General features: G+C 33.0%; 1 protein-coding gene across 1 annotated transcript in view; it reads left to right on the forward strand.

The window, feature by feature from the left end:
- LOC147067211 (uncharacterized) overlaps nt 1–16193 on the forward strand; it is a 38157-nt gene that overhangs the window by 7356 nt on the left and 14608 nt on the right. The window contains exon 2 of the mRNA XM_085954500.1: nt 7189–7319. Within this exon, the coding sequence (XP_085810626.1) occupies nt 7285–7319 (35 nt within the window). The 5' untranslated portion in view covers nt 7189–7284. The remainder of the gene's footprint in view (nt 1–7188; nt 7320–16193) is intronic.

Consider the following 16193-nt stretch of genomic DNA (forward strand, 5'->3'; position numbering starts at 1 on the left):
AGTAATATCACCTAAAAATTACATCAATATGTTTTATGAGTTATAAAAAATTAAAAGCAATTAAAAATAACATGAATGAGCACGCGCCTTTATCAAAAGTTTATTATGCCCCCTTGGCATTATTAGATAAACGTGTATTGGGCTCTTGGTGATAAAAAGGTTGGCGACCCCTGATCATAAACTATAACAGCTCATACTCGGAAATATCGCAGGCGAACGAAATTGCTGATCATTTTAATTTGAACATGCGATATCGCAATAGTGTCCCAGAATATTTTTAATAATATCTGGACATGGAATAATGTATTATTTCTCTCATCATGTAACATTGTAACGTGTGTAGTTGTACGTCGATTAAGAACGCGTCTTGCGATACGAAGGCAAATACTGAATCTGAGAAACACCAATCAAATTGAGGGAGTGAACTCTGTGGATGCATACTGTAATCTCAAAATGTGTGGTGTATCTGTTACGCCGAATGTGCGAAATTGATTATTACATGAAATGGGCAAAAATTTTGCCTAATTCATGTAATAGTCTAGCCCGTTGCCTTATTCATGAATTAGGTAAATTATCTGCCGAGTGCGTGAATTCACCAGGGTATGGAATTCTTAAACTGTCAACATGATAGTAGAAAAAGTAAATTTAATACGGATGGTTTTATTAGTTATAATTGGACATACTTAATATAATATTATTATTATTATGTTAGGTTAGGTTTTGTAATTCTGAATTCAACTGAATGTCCATTTTGAGGTTAGCTAACAAGTGTCACAAACAAACAATCGACCATTGCACGATTGATACATACCCAAGCACGAATCAAATCGCGAAAATACCTTTTAATAAAATTCTTCCGTTATCATATTATAGTTCTAGATTTTTTTGGGCATAGTAAATGGATATGAACGTCATTGTAGTTATTGATTGGTATATTTTTATATAATCAATCATTTCGTTAGTTTGATTAGTTGCAGAAAACACCACCGGAGCGCGACCATCTATTTTGACCAATGCATGAGCATTTGACACATTTGGTTTATTTGCAAAAAACACCACCGTATCGCTACTATCTAATTTTCCCATTACATGAACTAGGCAGATATTTTACCTAATTCATGAATAAGGCAACGAGCTTGCATTTTTCATGATTTACGCAAAATTTTGCCCATTTCATGTAATAGTCAATTTCGCACATTCGGCGTAACATATCGACTCTACTAGCGACAGCGGAGCTTGAATTGCATTCATTTGGATGCCGTCATAAAAAGAAGGTGTCAGTACCTACATATTCTTGTATTTTACACGCTTTAGCTGATGCTCATAATCAGTGGCGGCCGGTGGTTTCCAAAATTGCTTTCATTGGGGGTGCACTCAAAATTTTCTTACCTTGTTTAAAAAGCATATCAATTCAGCGTTGTTTCTGTTTAGCGAACACCTCAATCACTTCTCATTAAAGTCTTGAACTGTTTGTAAAAGTTTTTTCTCAATGCTTAACACAGGTAGACATGTTAAGTCAGTCCTGATTCATGGTAAGTATTTCTGAAAGACGATTTAATTCTTTTAATGGTTGAAAAACACTTTTCAATTTCCACAGATGTCATCTGACCATCCTTTTTTTATTCTGACTCTTATTATTATTATTGATAAAGTCTACGTTTACCGACATCATTTTAAAACACATACACTTCACTGATTGAACTATAATTATAAGTATTAAGTATTATAAATCTTTTATTCAAAATTTATCATTTTAAAACACATACACTTCCCTGGTTAAACAATAAGTATATATATTGTTATGAATTTATTTTTATAAACAAAACTATCGAAATAACGTGACAAAACACCTAAAAAAGCCGACTATAACGACGACCGCAGAAATCATACTGAATTGTATGTAAGAAATAATATTTGAAGAAAATATTAAAAAAACAAAACTATCGATTGTTTTGAATAGGTAGGTACGTATTTTTCGACTCCCGACAAATCGTCAGTTTCTTCGTCTACAAAAAGCAATAAAACTCCAGCAAAATGCCTGCATTGTTAAAAATATGACATCATGTTATACATATTCACTCACTATGAGAAAGAACATGGTAACTGAGATTTTATTTTTTTATAAATTATATTCAAATATTTGCAAATATAGAAGGAATAAAGGATCGATCCAAAATATTTATGTTGATAATCAATTTTTATTCAATATCAGCCTATTTTCAATGAATTTATATGAGATTTAAATTTAAAAAATCTATTTTTTTATCAATCCTGCTAAATCTCAGTTACTACATTTTTCCGCGTAACTTTTGAGCTGCGTCCCTAATGATCATAAAATTGTATGTATTCATGAGTTATTTTTCGTTTTCACGTGTCGGCTTGAACTGTTATTACCCAATGTAATATGAACGGCAAACTAAGATCCATATTTGTGCGTTCCGACGAGCGCACGAATTCGGTGACTGTTTACTGAGTATATGCTTTTGGTATAAATTTACATGGATTAAATTGCGATAAACGAGTGATGACTTATGAATAGCATTGTTGCACATTGAGTGATGTTTAGGAAAAAGCAGTGCAGCGCACATGCATGGTGTTAGAGGAGCCGCCGCTGCTCATAATAATAAATGTAGTTATTGTTTACACAAATTTTCCATCGTTCGATTGTTTATCATTTACGATATTTTCGATATAAGTAACTAATTATTTAAAACATAGTAATAGGAACAATTTATAGACCTCTCATTTAACACACTCTTTATAGCTGCTACCACATTTTTAGGGTAGATAATACGATATCGCGGCAAATTTGAAATTTAGCAAACCAGTGTTTTTGGATATATTGTTTAAGTCTATACCTCAGTTGAGGCATGATCTACGCGTGCCGAACGAAATATAATTTGTCATATAAATCCAACATGCGTCCGTTTAATGTTCTGTTTATTGTTATATTAGTAACAATAATAATATATTTATTGACATGTTTTCTTTTTCAAGTAAATGGGTAACGTTTTTTAGTCATCTTTACACGATTTAAGAATTCATACCCCCCGTCACCATCACGAAACAAATTGACGTGTTCACAACTCGACTTTCACTCTCCGATTGCCAGCGAGTCCACAATTTCATCGCACCTATAGTTGAAAATTATTTGCCGTTTCACTGAAGTATGCTCTTAATACCATTAGGATATAAAAGATTGCATTGTACAATTTGTAATTAAAATTATAATAAATTGTCAACTACGTAAACAGCAGTTGCTATATACGAGATTATTCCACAAACTTTCAATACCGGTTGGAGGGTAAAGTGAACATATACCTATATATGTTTTAACACAAATTTAAAAATAAAACGTTATTATAGGAAATGAGTAAGTACGTTATCACACTGGACTGAGAAAATTAGAAATATTAATTAAAAAATAAGCGAATAACCATAGAAAACAACGGTACGATTTCGCTTTTAGCACTGTATTACAGGCACCCAGACCGTGGCCCTCGCATCTTGAAGTGGGTCCCCAGGCCATTATCATTTTCGGGCTGCACTACCTATCGCTATGGTGAAAAGTAGTGTGGTACTCTGCAATAGTATTTTCCAACTGATGCCAACTGATGCCAGTGGATAGGCGGGTTCAAAACCCGTCGGGCATCGTATTTTTTTCAAATGTGATTTTTTCTAGTAGGTATATCTGTGGTGTTTTCAATTTATGTATGTTCAATATGTAGAATGTTACATTCTCAAATGTTGTGAATTATCCGTTGAATAAAAGAAATAATTTGTATATATATATATTTTTTAATATATTCTATTGATCTAACTTAGCTGGCCGACCCGCCATACCATACCCTCCGGCTTGTAGCCCTGTCAAACCCCTCCTTGCGGGGGTCATGTCCTAGACATAATTATGTGGACCACATTATTATGTCACTACATCTAACGTCGTACAAAAATGAATTATTTTGAAACACTTTGTCCTAGTATTCGTGTAGTCTGATAGCGAAATGCAATAATTATTGTGGTTCCTCTGAAATAGCAGATTTCAGTTGAAATTTAATATTATATTTATTATTTATGAGTGATGATGACAAAACTTGCATGAGTAAGTAATTATTAATATGAATGACAACCGATACAGCAGCACGTGATTGTAATGTGACACTTTCTGACATACATAATAATATGCATATAACATACTATTACATACAGTGATACAAGTTATCAGCTTATCAGTAAAGTAATCAATAACAAATTACAATGGCGCAGGGTGCATTCCGTTGCATCGATTACAATAATAATATACCCACAGTTTCTTTTATCAGTTACTTTATTTTTTTGATTGTACTAAGAATAATATTGCAGAATAAACTATACATAGGTATATGTATCTAGTATATATACCTAACCCAGTTGCATAATAGGTATATACCAGTGGCGAAGGGTGGAGGTAGGCTGTTAAGATCCGCTATAAACAGTGCACATTAAACTTTTTCAGACATACATATTTGTTTTCATTGAAATAAGACTACAATTTACAGATAGTGTTGGTTAGTTTTTAAAATTCAATTAAACCCTGAAAACCCAAGCCATAATAGATAATAGTCAAAAAATACATGTCTATCTATAAAATATCTAAAATTATGCAATTAAATCATACATAACTTTGAATATTTTATAAATAGAATAATATTTTTTATTTATTACAGTTTGGTTTAGGCAGGGCTTAATGAATTAAAAAAATTAACCAATAATATGTGTAATATGTATTTTTAATCCAACGAAAACAAATAACTATGAATGAAAGAGTGTGCATAATTTTGTCGTATTTCCCAAATTAGACCAAAACTATTATGGTTTCGTTTAGGCAGGGTTTAATTGATTTTGAAAAACTAACTAACACCATCTGTAAATTGTAGTCTTAGTTCAATAAAAACAAATACATATGACTAAAAAAGTTTGGTGTGCACTATTTATAGCGAATCTTAACAGCCTACCTCCACCCTTCGCCACTGGTATATACATGTTTATAATAAATAGTTTGTGGTTGACATACCTACTTACATCTGCATAGATTTTTTTACACTTGATTATCCGCGCACATACATAGCAAGTCAAAAATAATATAATCAGTATTAGGTAATCATATTAGGATAATAATTGTTCAGTAAATAGCCTGTAAGAATAAGCTGTAATTCCGGCACGGAATACCTCTTGCTAACGTACATACACGAAAATTACATTCTAAACAATTTAACCCCACAAATAATAACTAATTTTTGACGAAATTTTCTTTTTTAAATCGATTATTTTCATTTTATTTATTTCTGATAAACAACGTCTCATGGGTCTCGGGGTTGTATCCCGGGTCTGGCAAATTCACGTGTCAATGTGTATTTGGACCCAGAGCATGGACCGAACTAGTTTCTCCTAAAAAAACTGATTCGAAACCTCTTCGTTTGGCGGCGAAAATGCACACCGGATCGCCATGATGATTAATTATGAAATATTGGGGGTGGTCCTGGCCCTCAAACTATCTCCATGTGTGTGCTGTTCATTTGTGATGTGAGTCATGTGAGTGGTTTAAGTTCTGATAAATAATCAAACTCAGTAGGTACCTCTCATTACCTACATTTTTTTTATCAATTACATCATTTACTACATTTTATCATTGGTATATTGCCAAATTTAATAAATTGACATATAATAAGTGACATATAATTAAAAAATAGTTTTCACATCACCACATACATACATATTATAATGTGTGAAAAAGGATTCATATAATATATATAACTGTTTTACACTAAATATATAGTAATTTTATTTCATTATACAGAATCTTTAAAACGGTTAAGTACCTATGTAGGTATGTAAAATTTTAAATCGCATGCCTACTTGTTTAACATTTAAGCAGAGCTGGAACGGAATCCTAGAAACCCTTAAAACAACTGGTTTTTTTGGAACCGGAACCGTGACCAAATCTCTTAATTCTGAATCTTAAGAACCCGGAACCGCTTAAAAATAACGGGGTTCTGAGGACTCCATTGTTCTAATATTTTTATAAATCGCACTCACGCTAGTCAGTTAGTTATTTAAAAAAAAATACTAATAAAATTATAATATGGTTGCCCAACAAATGTGGTTTCCATGTGCTGCAACTATTTAGGATATCTTGAAAAGTTTGTGATGGGTTTATTTTTGACTTCATGCAACCGAACCTCATTCGATGTTTACACTGTAGCCGCACCCGGAATCAAACCTTTAGATTTTATAATAATTTACGGTTCTAACAGGTCTGCTTTTATATCGATTTACTTTTGTGCATGTGCACTTGTATTCCTTCAATCCTCGTCACCAAAATTATGTTATGTTTTCAAATTGCAACAGACATTCGTAGTATGCGTATTATAAAATGCCCCAGTGTTTTTGTTTAGCAAGTCGTAGGTACATACATACCTACTGCTTTTATAATTTAGTATAATTTTGACAGTTAAATTATACAATCTCCTGACAGAATAAACATAATGTTGTGGTCAATGCTTAGGTATATTACTAATTGTACATTACGATAAATGTATATACATAATTTAATAATACAACATTAGCATTATTTTGCATAACATAATAATGTGTTTTAAAAAGGGATTACAGTAAACAATACATAGGTGCAAAGGCCAACATTAGTACAGATAGATCAATGATACTCAACCTTTTTTTTCTTCGTGCCAAATACATATAATTGTAAAGTAACGCGGGCCGCATCACTACTGGTGTGACGAAAAAAATCATGAAACCCCCCCTTTTTACAAAACATTTTTGAGATTTTAAAAATTATGCGTGTTTTTTAAATTAATCGTCTGCAATAGCAACCACTCTTATACCAGATCTGATGTGGACCAATAATGACAATCCTCTTCGGGTGTCACTATCTGTGCGTCAAAGTCGAAACGAATCTCAAGATTTACGAAATTCCTGATAATAAATGTGTTTCGGGCCGCACATAAAAGCTTAAAGGGCCGCAGGTTGAGTATCGCTCAGATTGATAGATGGTGAGTATATAAGAATATTAGAGATATCAGGCATTAGATAAAAAGTTATGATAATTGGGTTAAAAAATAGACACTGATGATTATTAAGATAACCAATAAGAGTTATAAGTAGATATATTACGTTTTCTATTATTTACAGATAGTGTTTATTCGCAGCCGCTATGGAGCCTCACATAGTCATTGAATATGAGTTGTGATCTGGTGAGGAGTTATTGCAAGAGATACGACTACCAAAATGGTCATTAATGCAGAATACATCGTTGCTTTTGCGTGAGTAAAATGATTACATATTTTAAAATATTATTTATTGTTCAGTAAGGCTACATAAGTTTTCACTCGTATATAACTTTTTAACTTTGTGCTTTCCAGTTTTTAGTAGGTACTTATAACTAAAAAATATTTTAATTTTATATTCAACGAATAATTCATTAAATTTAAGAATATAACATTAGGTATTTAATAGAACACCACATAATTTGAAATAATATATAACCACCATAAAAAATATTTTTCTAAAAAATACGACACCCAGCAGTATTCAAACCGGGAATAGCGCCCTTCTTGTGAATTATTCGTTGAATAAAAAAAAATGTTTATTAAATTATTAGCAAGTGCATATACGTTATAACTTGAATAAATTGGAGTGATCCTGACACTTGTTAGTAAAAATTAAGATAATTTAATACTTTGATTTAAAATACAATAGCCGATTGCCAATTAATTAGTAACGCAATTTTGAAAGCGCTTCAGAGTATTGTAAAAACTGTTAGTTAATTTTGTCGCAAATAGATAAGATAACTATAGAATAGTGATCAGTGCACATGGGTGGGATTCCATTGTTTTCAAATTACCTACATCTATAACTAAGTACTTACCTATCATCAGTTTTATCATTTTGTGCAGTATCAAATTTTTTCGACGCAATCAATTCGTCAGACGACTTAAAAGGCCATCGAACAGTTCAAACCAGTCATAAAACTATTCAATTACACCGAAATCTTACAAAGATTCATATTTCTCAAAAAATTGAGTAGGTGGGTATATAATAAAATTAACCAAAGCATAGCAAAATCCCTGTAATTAACAAGTAATATCTTTAACACAACAACATACGTAGGTACACAAAACAATAAATCACTAAGATTATTTATCATCTCATCACTGTTATCTTCTAGAATAATTATTTTTATGTACACCCTGTACCCTGTTAGTCTAGGAAAGAGATACAACTTTTGATACTTTATTGTGTGCGTTGGTAATTGGATTTTTTTTTATTTTTTTATTATGGGGACATCAAAATCAGTCAGTGCCTCGGGCCTCCACGTCCATAATCTCATCACTGATTGTGTGAGAGAGTCGGTCAAAATATCCGTTTGTAACATGATATTAGTATTCAATACAGTGGCGCGTTTGTTTGACGCAAACGACGTAAACAATTCGTCAGATTTTTTTTAAAGGGGACCTCCGAAGAGTTAAAACCAGTCACAAAGTCATTCAATTATATTTAAATTTTAAAAAAGATGCGCATTTCTAAAAAAAACGGAGTGTAAAATATTAATTACCCAAAACATAACAGGATTCCTGCATTTATTATATGCAAATTTAAAATACATTGTCATTTTTTAATCTTATTAAGCCTCTAAATCAATCAGTGCGTCGGACCTCTACGTCACTAAATGCACTACTGATACTAGGTATATAATACAATCAAAATATCATGTGAGTGATATGCATATGACATTGAAGCTGAAATTTGGCGGGAATATAGTTCTCAGCTTATTGACCACATTGCGCCCATAAAGTGACATTACTTCGAAATGACACAACATCATCCAGCGAAGCTATTCCATACACAAGGCGGCTATAGACGGTAGTTTATCATATTTATGTATTGAGGCAGTTAATTGTTACAATAAGTTAACCGTCTGAATAGACCCACAGCATAGACTATTATGCTATACCCACAGGTATAGGTATCACGATACTAATTATGTACCTATGCCTCACCAACTAAAGTATATTTTCAATTCAATTGAGCTTTTTGTTGTTGGTAAGTTGGTAGCTCATAATTATTTGTCGCTCGTAATTATTATAGGACGTATCTACCTAATTACCAGTTTTGACAAATTGTAGAAGTTGTTCTTTTTTGTTGGTAGCCTTGATAAAACGTGAGAAAATAATGTACCTGTCTACCCATAGTATTATTATTGTTAGTAGGTATAAGGTAAATCATTCTACAGTGGCACCATAGGCGATTCGCGCGTGCATTGAATTGCTTGCGACAATGCCTGTTTCAATGCTAGCAAACAATACCTTTACAACTGCAAGCCGCATTTGCCATCCCCATGGTGCCACTGTAAAACGATTTACCTATATGTGTGTCGAGTTTTTAATCATTCAGTTGGATCAATACCTATTGACTTGACTATGGCTAGAAACCATACAAACCTTGTGTATTACAAAACTTGATGGTGATTTCACGACGTTTTTAGCGAGATTAAATTGTCAGCCATTGACAAATAAATATTCTGCACGTCATCGTATTGAAACATCTTCTTCTTTGACCATGTCCGATTTGAAATATAGGGTTTAACACTTATGTATGCATGTTATGAACACTTTTTGTGATGTAACATGATTGACCATCTAAATCAGCGCTTCCCAATCGCCGGTCCTCAAAAAGTTGTCCCGGTTGTCCTTAATCGTAAAATTCATATTATGCCAAAATTCCAAGAAAATCCTCACTCAAAAATAGTAACCCGTTCATGGAAGACGTCAATCCATGATCAATTAAGACGATACTTCAGTGAAACGGCAAATAATTCTCAACTATAGGCGCGACGAAATTTTGGACTCGTTGGCAATCGGAGAGCGAACGTCGACGCTTGTGTTAAAACATATATATATGTTCACTTTACCCCTCCAACCGGTATTGAAATTTTGTGGAATAATCTCGTATATAGCAACTGCTGTTTACGTAGTTGACAATTTATTATAATTTTCATTACAAATTGTACAATACAATCTTTTATATCCTAATGGTATTAAGAGCATACTTCAGTGAAACGGCAAATAATTTTCAACTATAGGTGCGACGAAATTGTGGACTCGCTGGCAATCGGAGAGTGAAAGTCGAGCTGTGAATACGTTAATTTGTTTCGTGATGGCGACGGGGGTATTAATTCTTAAATCGTGTAAAGATGACTAAAAACGTTACCCATTTACTTGAAAAAGAAAACATGTTAATGAATATATTATTATTGTTACTAATAGAACAATAAACAGAACATTAAATGAACGCATGTTGGATTTATATGACAAATTATGTTTCGTTTGGCAGGCGTCGTCTGCACAATCTTCGCGTCGGGTAGTCACGATCGTTTTAGACCATGGGTGGCCAACCCGCGGCCCGCGGGCTGCATGCGGCCCACTGGGTGTCAACTTGTGGCCCGTGGAGCAGTGAGAAAATAAAAATAATATCAAATGGTGCCGCTAGATCTGCTCATTTCGCAAATTGAGATTCGATATTGGCTCAAGATTTTAAAAAGCACCGTGTGCTTTTTGCTGTATTTGCAACGCCATTCTCCGTAGACGTGAATTTATTACCGGGAAATTTACAAATGGAACGTTGTGAAATATGTTGCGATGAACAGTTAAAGGAGAAATTCCATCAGGATGGTTTGGAAGAGTTTTACAAAACATATTTGGATAAGGAGAAATTTCCTGCATTTTACAAACATGTTCTGATGATGACTTCGCTATTTGGAAACACTTACACGTGTGAATAGCTTTTTAGTCGGATGAAGCATATTAAATCCTGAGTGAGAACATTAATCACTGATGTGCATTTGGAAAACTGTTGGCGTGTAGGAACAACATTACTCGATATCGATATTGACGCACTTAGTTCTGCCACACAAAATCAAACTTCTCACTAAAATTTATTATTTTTATATTATTTTGTTTATTTTTTCTTATTTAAAAAATTTCGAATCTAATAAATATGTTTGATTCTCATTTTTGTGTTATTTTATTAATATATATATTTCTTTTTTGTTTTGTATAATAAAAAAATCGGTTGTGCGGCCCGGTAGGAAATCTCATTTTTAGAATCTGGCCCGGCTGCTGAAAAGGTTGGCCACCCATGTTTTAGACCGTGCCCCAGCTGAGGTATAGCCTATATTCTCGAGACATTGTTAGTTACAAAGAATATTAATTAATTGTCATCCATATTTTCGACTACCTACCTATTCACGTGAGAAAAGTATTTCGACCATGTCAATAATAAAACAAAACAGAGAAACCGAATGGGTATGCAGTACTTCATCTCTCCGAAACAACTCACTAAAGCCATGGTTATCAAATCAACTCCCTACATATTCTATCAAAGATGCAGCAGTAGATTTCACTGACTGGTCGATTTCTGATTATTGAAATTAAATGCCAATATAATTTGCATGATTTTTATTCGTAATCAAACTATAATATAATATCAGCGATTATATAACATTTAAAAACTAATAAACAAAATACTACCTATAGGTATAAATTTAATAATATTTTTTTGCGATAGCGCGCGGTCCTCGAATATCTCTCCGATTTTTACCGGTCCACACGTGTGAAAAGGTTGGGAAACAGTAGTTTTTAATGACTCACTAAATTATCATGGTGCACTCTCCATTTAAAATTAAAATGTCATGGATTATTTCGGCAATTTAATATTTTATGGAATTGGCTTATTTAGTGAATTTAAAATTGTGTTGAAAATTTTAGATTTTGATAATACAGGTGATAATAAATAGTGTGTAATTTGATAAATGACTCGCAGTGAATATTCTTTGTAACTCCTTTTCCAGCTACACTTTAATGCAGCGGTTTCCAACCTGGGAGGCGCGATCTATTGCCAGGGGAGGCGCCAAAATTTTTTAATAAATTAATTTTTATACCATAATATCTACAAATAAATAAAACTTCATATCTTAACGTAACAGTGAAAATTCAGTGCATGAATGTTTATTTTAATATATAATACGTATATTTAAATCCTATTAAAAAATATTTGGAGCGGAGAAATTAAAAAATGGCGCTTTTGCAAACGCTCTGTTTCGGTAATGCACAAAACGACCGCTGGTTGCATGAAAACAATAACCTCAAATTTAAATGTCACTCGTAGCTAAAGTGTCAACTGAAGCGTGTAGGCAGGGTGTGATATTGTTTTTTTTAATTGTTTTTGACGTGATTTCTTTAATATAATATAACAATAATACATGTCTCCACTTTTAAATGATTTCTACGCCAGATATATTGAAGCAAACAAAAATCTATTTCCTGAGTTCTTGGTTAGTTTGCTAATGCATTTTTCATATTATTTTATTATTAGTAAAAAAAGTCGCCTGCGGCGCTGCTTTGTTTTGGGGCTATTAAATATTTTAAATATATGGGTGAAAGATCCTGGCCTGTGGGCCCTATTCAGTATGTGGAGCCCATGATAGAATCCATTAATTTTTGTCAATGAACGATGATGAATTTGGTTGACTTCTATTAAAATTGATTGTGGTAATAAGCAAGCTCATTCGTCGCATGAAAAAAAAATTATTAAAAAATGAATTTAATATAAGTAAGTAGTAAAAACTTGTGTGTTAAAAAAGTGTCTGTATTATTTAATGAAATAAAGGGGGGGAGGCGCCAAGATTAGATTTTTTTTAAAGGGAGGCGTAGTAACATAAAGGTTGGAGACCACTGCTTTAATGATAAGATTTTGTTCATCATTTTTAACCCGATCATTATTTTATAAGAAGCTTACGTTGATTCATCTTATTATTCAAATTAATGTTGATTTACAAGTCGTGTTATAATATAATAAATAATAATATATGTTGCTCTATATGTGTCGAAAACATCGTCTCTGAAATGATAGTAAGTTAATGTCTTATTATTTTGTATTACTACTCGCATGCTAAGTTTGTCATTCATTACTAAATACCGTCCAACTAAGCTCTGTATGGTAATATTGTTTTTGCAACCTTGATGTTAATTTTTTCAGGCTTCACTGGTTCCGTTCATTGCAATATTGGTTAATAAGTTTGATAACGTTGCCAAATCGGATACGCCGTGTGAAGAAAAGTTACAATATTATTTATCACTTTTCCTTTGTGGTAATTAACGGTTTCGTGAATTCGAGCATAGGTCAGGACCTCAACTTGATGGTACGATTGATTCGATCGAGAAAATTATTAATTATTATTATTATTATATTCTCAAGTCCATCCGGATCAATTAAAATATGTAATTTATTGGGAAACTACTGGAGATGAAATAGAAATTTCTTGTTACGAAATCACAAATTGTATATACCTATCAGATAAACCGACATGTTGTCGATTATGAATGCTACATAGGTACGTGATATTTAATTGAAGCAATTCATTTTTGACTTGGTGTTCAAATCATGTGATTGTATGAATAAGACAAGAGATTCTGGTGAAAATAATTAATCAAGTTTTTTTTAATTTAACACAAAAATATGATTGTCACGCAATGTCAGTAGGTACATAGCACATATATATAACAATTTTACTTATGGTTGGGATTATTTTCTGATTCGACCAAGGGCGATTTACTAGGTGTAGTGTCCGCTTGAAGGCGTAGGTCACGGATTGGAATCCCGTGTCTGTCAAGTCCACATGTTGTTTTATTCAATGTATGTTTGGATCCTAAGCATAAATACCCAAAACGTTCGGTGAGTAGTGAAGAACTAATAATTTCTAGTAAACAAACATGTTTAGAAACCTCTGCGAGAGGGGAGGCGGCAAAAATCGGTTTGTAGAACTAATAAAAAAATCGTTTGTCACCCATGTTATGACATTGGTAGGTACATTGTTATTAGATACATACGTGTTAATAACTGTATATAACAGGGTTTCCCAAACTTTTTCTGCGATGGAACATTTCGCAAGCCCGGAAATTTTAACGGAACACTTAGTTTATTTTGTAGGTTATTTTTATTAGTGCAGCTAACCGTTCTGCCAATTTTGGCAACAACTGTCGTTAAACTGACAAGACTTGTCAGCCGGTCAGTTAAAAACAATATACTTACCCCATCTTTTTCATGCGCACAGTGTGAGAAAAGATGGTCCTCCGTCTGTACCTAGAATTCATGGCCCCCACATCCCGAAGCGGGCCCCTAGGTTAGGATCTTTGGCGGGCCCCCTACTTATCGCTAAGGTTAAGGGCAATGTGACGATCTACAGTTGCATATTCCAAATGGTGTTCGATTAAGAGTATTTTAGCGATTTTTTGTATTTTTAATACACCCACTTTTATGTTGACAATTATGGACATGTCAAATATCGACAATAATCAAAAATTGTATGGCAAAACCACATATTATTAAATGTTAGTATGCTTGAAGTGAAACTACTTACTATTAGTGCATGTTTGTGATGTGTGTTTATCATTTCATTTATTTAGGCCTATCAGCTCCCCCCCCCCTCTTGTGAGAGCCATGACCTATCTAGATACTTGACGTCATAAACATCAGTGGAGATTGATCATCACTCGCCTTTCAATATGAAGTAGATTCTTTAATTATTTTAGTTTTACTTATTTTACTTCTACTTAGTAGAAGATCTTTAAATGTATTGCAGCGTATAAAACCTTTCCAAATGGTCGCGGAACACCTATTCAGGTTCGGCGGAACACTGGTGTTCCGTGGAACACAGTTTGGGAAACCCTAGGATAGATCATAGCCACCTACATTTTAATAATACCGAATAATATTACCTCTACTATTAAGTATATAATATTACAATGTGTTAACTCTGTAAATACGAGTGTACCTACATAATGTGAGGCTTCATATTTTTACGTAAACGACAATAGCTAAAATCAGAGTTTATGGGGATTGCAATCTCAAGCAGACGGGATTCCGGAATTCTGAGCGGCTATTTCAAATGTGTCCTTTTAGACGGTCGTCCCCTTTTATCGACTTTTCCGAGCTGCCAACTGAAAACTTTGAAAGATTCAAGAAAATGTTATTTTAGTCAACGCAGCGCTGTCGTTGGTGTGGCTAAATACCTACACTATATCCCAGTGGCGAAGGGTGACATTTGGAAAGAGGTAGGCTGTGGAGATCTGATAAAAAGAGCACACTTGTCAGGTATACTTACGAGAATAGTACGATATTTACTACTAATGAATAGGTACACACTAATTCAATGAAACTTCAAAAACTCATCGACGACATAAAAATGAACGATGTGTTTAAATTACGTATTTTTCAAAACATGTAGGTATACCCATCAAAAATCATTACATAAAATTTATTTTTATTTTTAAAAACAATATATACTTACTTATTTATTAATATTCGATTAAACGCCGTTGAAATTATTTTTTTAATTATCTAATTATTAATGATTTTGGATAAAGTGCGCAGTCGTGGCAACAATATTATGCGCGAATGTTTTAGGCTCTGCGATATGAGCTTACCTTATTTCGTACAAATCAGCAGACTTGCTGAGGTTACGAGACGTAAAGTCTATACGAAAAAAATTCAGAATTATTTCACACATAATTGGAAATTTATTTACGTCGAGACGTCGAGACGTCGCGGCGTTTATTATTTAAGTTACGGCGCGCTGTGGTATATTTTTAATACGTTTGCAGATTGTTTTGTAAACTGTGTAATACTGTAATACATTCCTACATATACGACATCTCTCGTTGGCAAAATAAATTATTTTTATATAACATAAAAAATAATGAAGTGATTAAGTATATAAATATGTCAATATGCAATTAAAAAATATTTTTCTTAAGAAGGTAGGCTTTAAATAATCGCCTAGTATGGAGTCTTCGCCACTGCTATATCCATAAATTCAATACCTAATAACATTTTCAAAAGCATTACAATACGTTTTTAAACTATTTCTTTTATTCAATGAATATTATTGCAATTTGATAAGCATTTCATGTAAGAACTGCTTATGTAAATGATTATAATTAAGTAGGATGCCCATAGCTTAATTATTGGAAAATCACACTGGCACGAATCCAGCGGTTACAGGTTCAAGCCCCGTCGGGTGTCGTATTTTTTTTTCTAAAAAAAGATTTGTTATATTGGGTATGAACGTTTTTATATTG

This window comes from Rhyacophila brunnea, unplaced genomic scaffold (assembly GCF_057557595.1).
Source record: "Rhyacophila brunnea isolate RB1 unplaced genomic scaffold, BYU_Rbru_1.0 scaffold_4, whole genome shotgun sequence".
NCBI classification, from domain to species: Eukaryota; Metazoa; Arthropoda; class Insecta; order Trichoptera; family Rhyacophilidae; genus Rhyacophila; species Rhyacophila brunnea.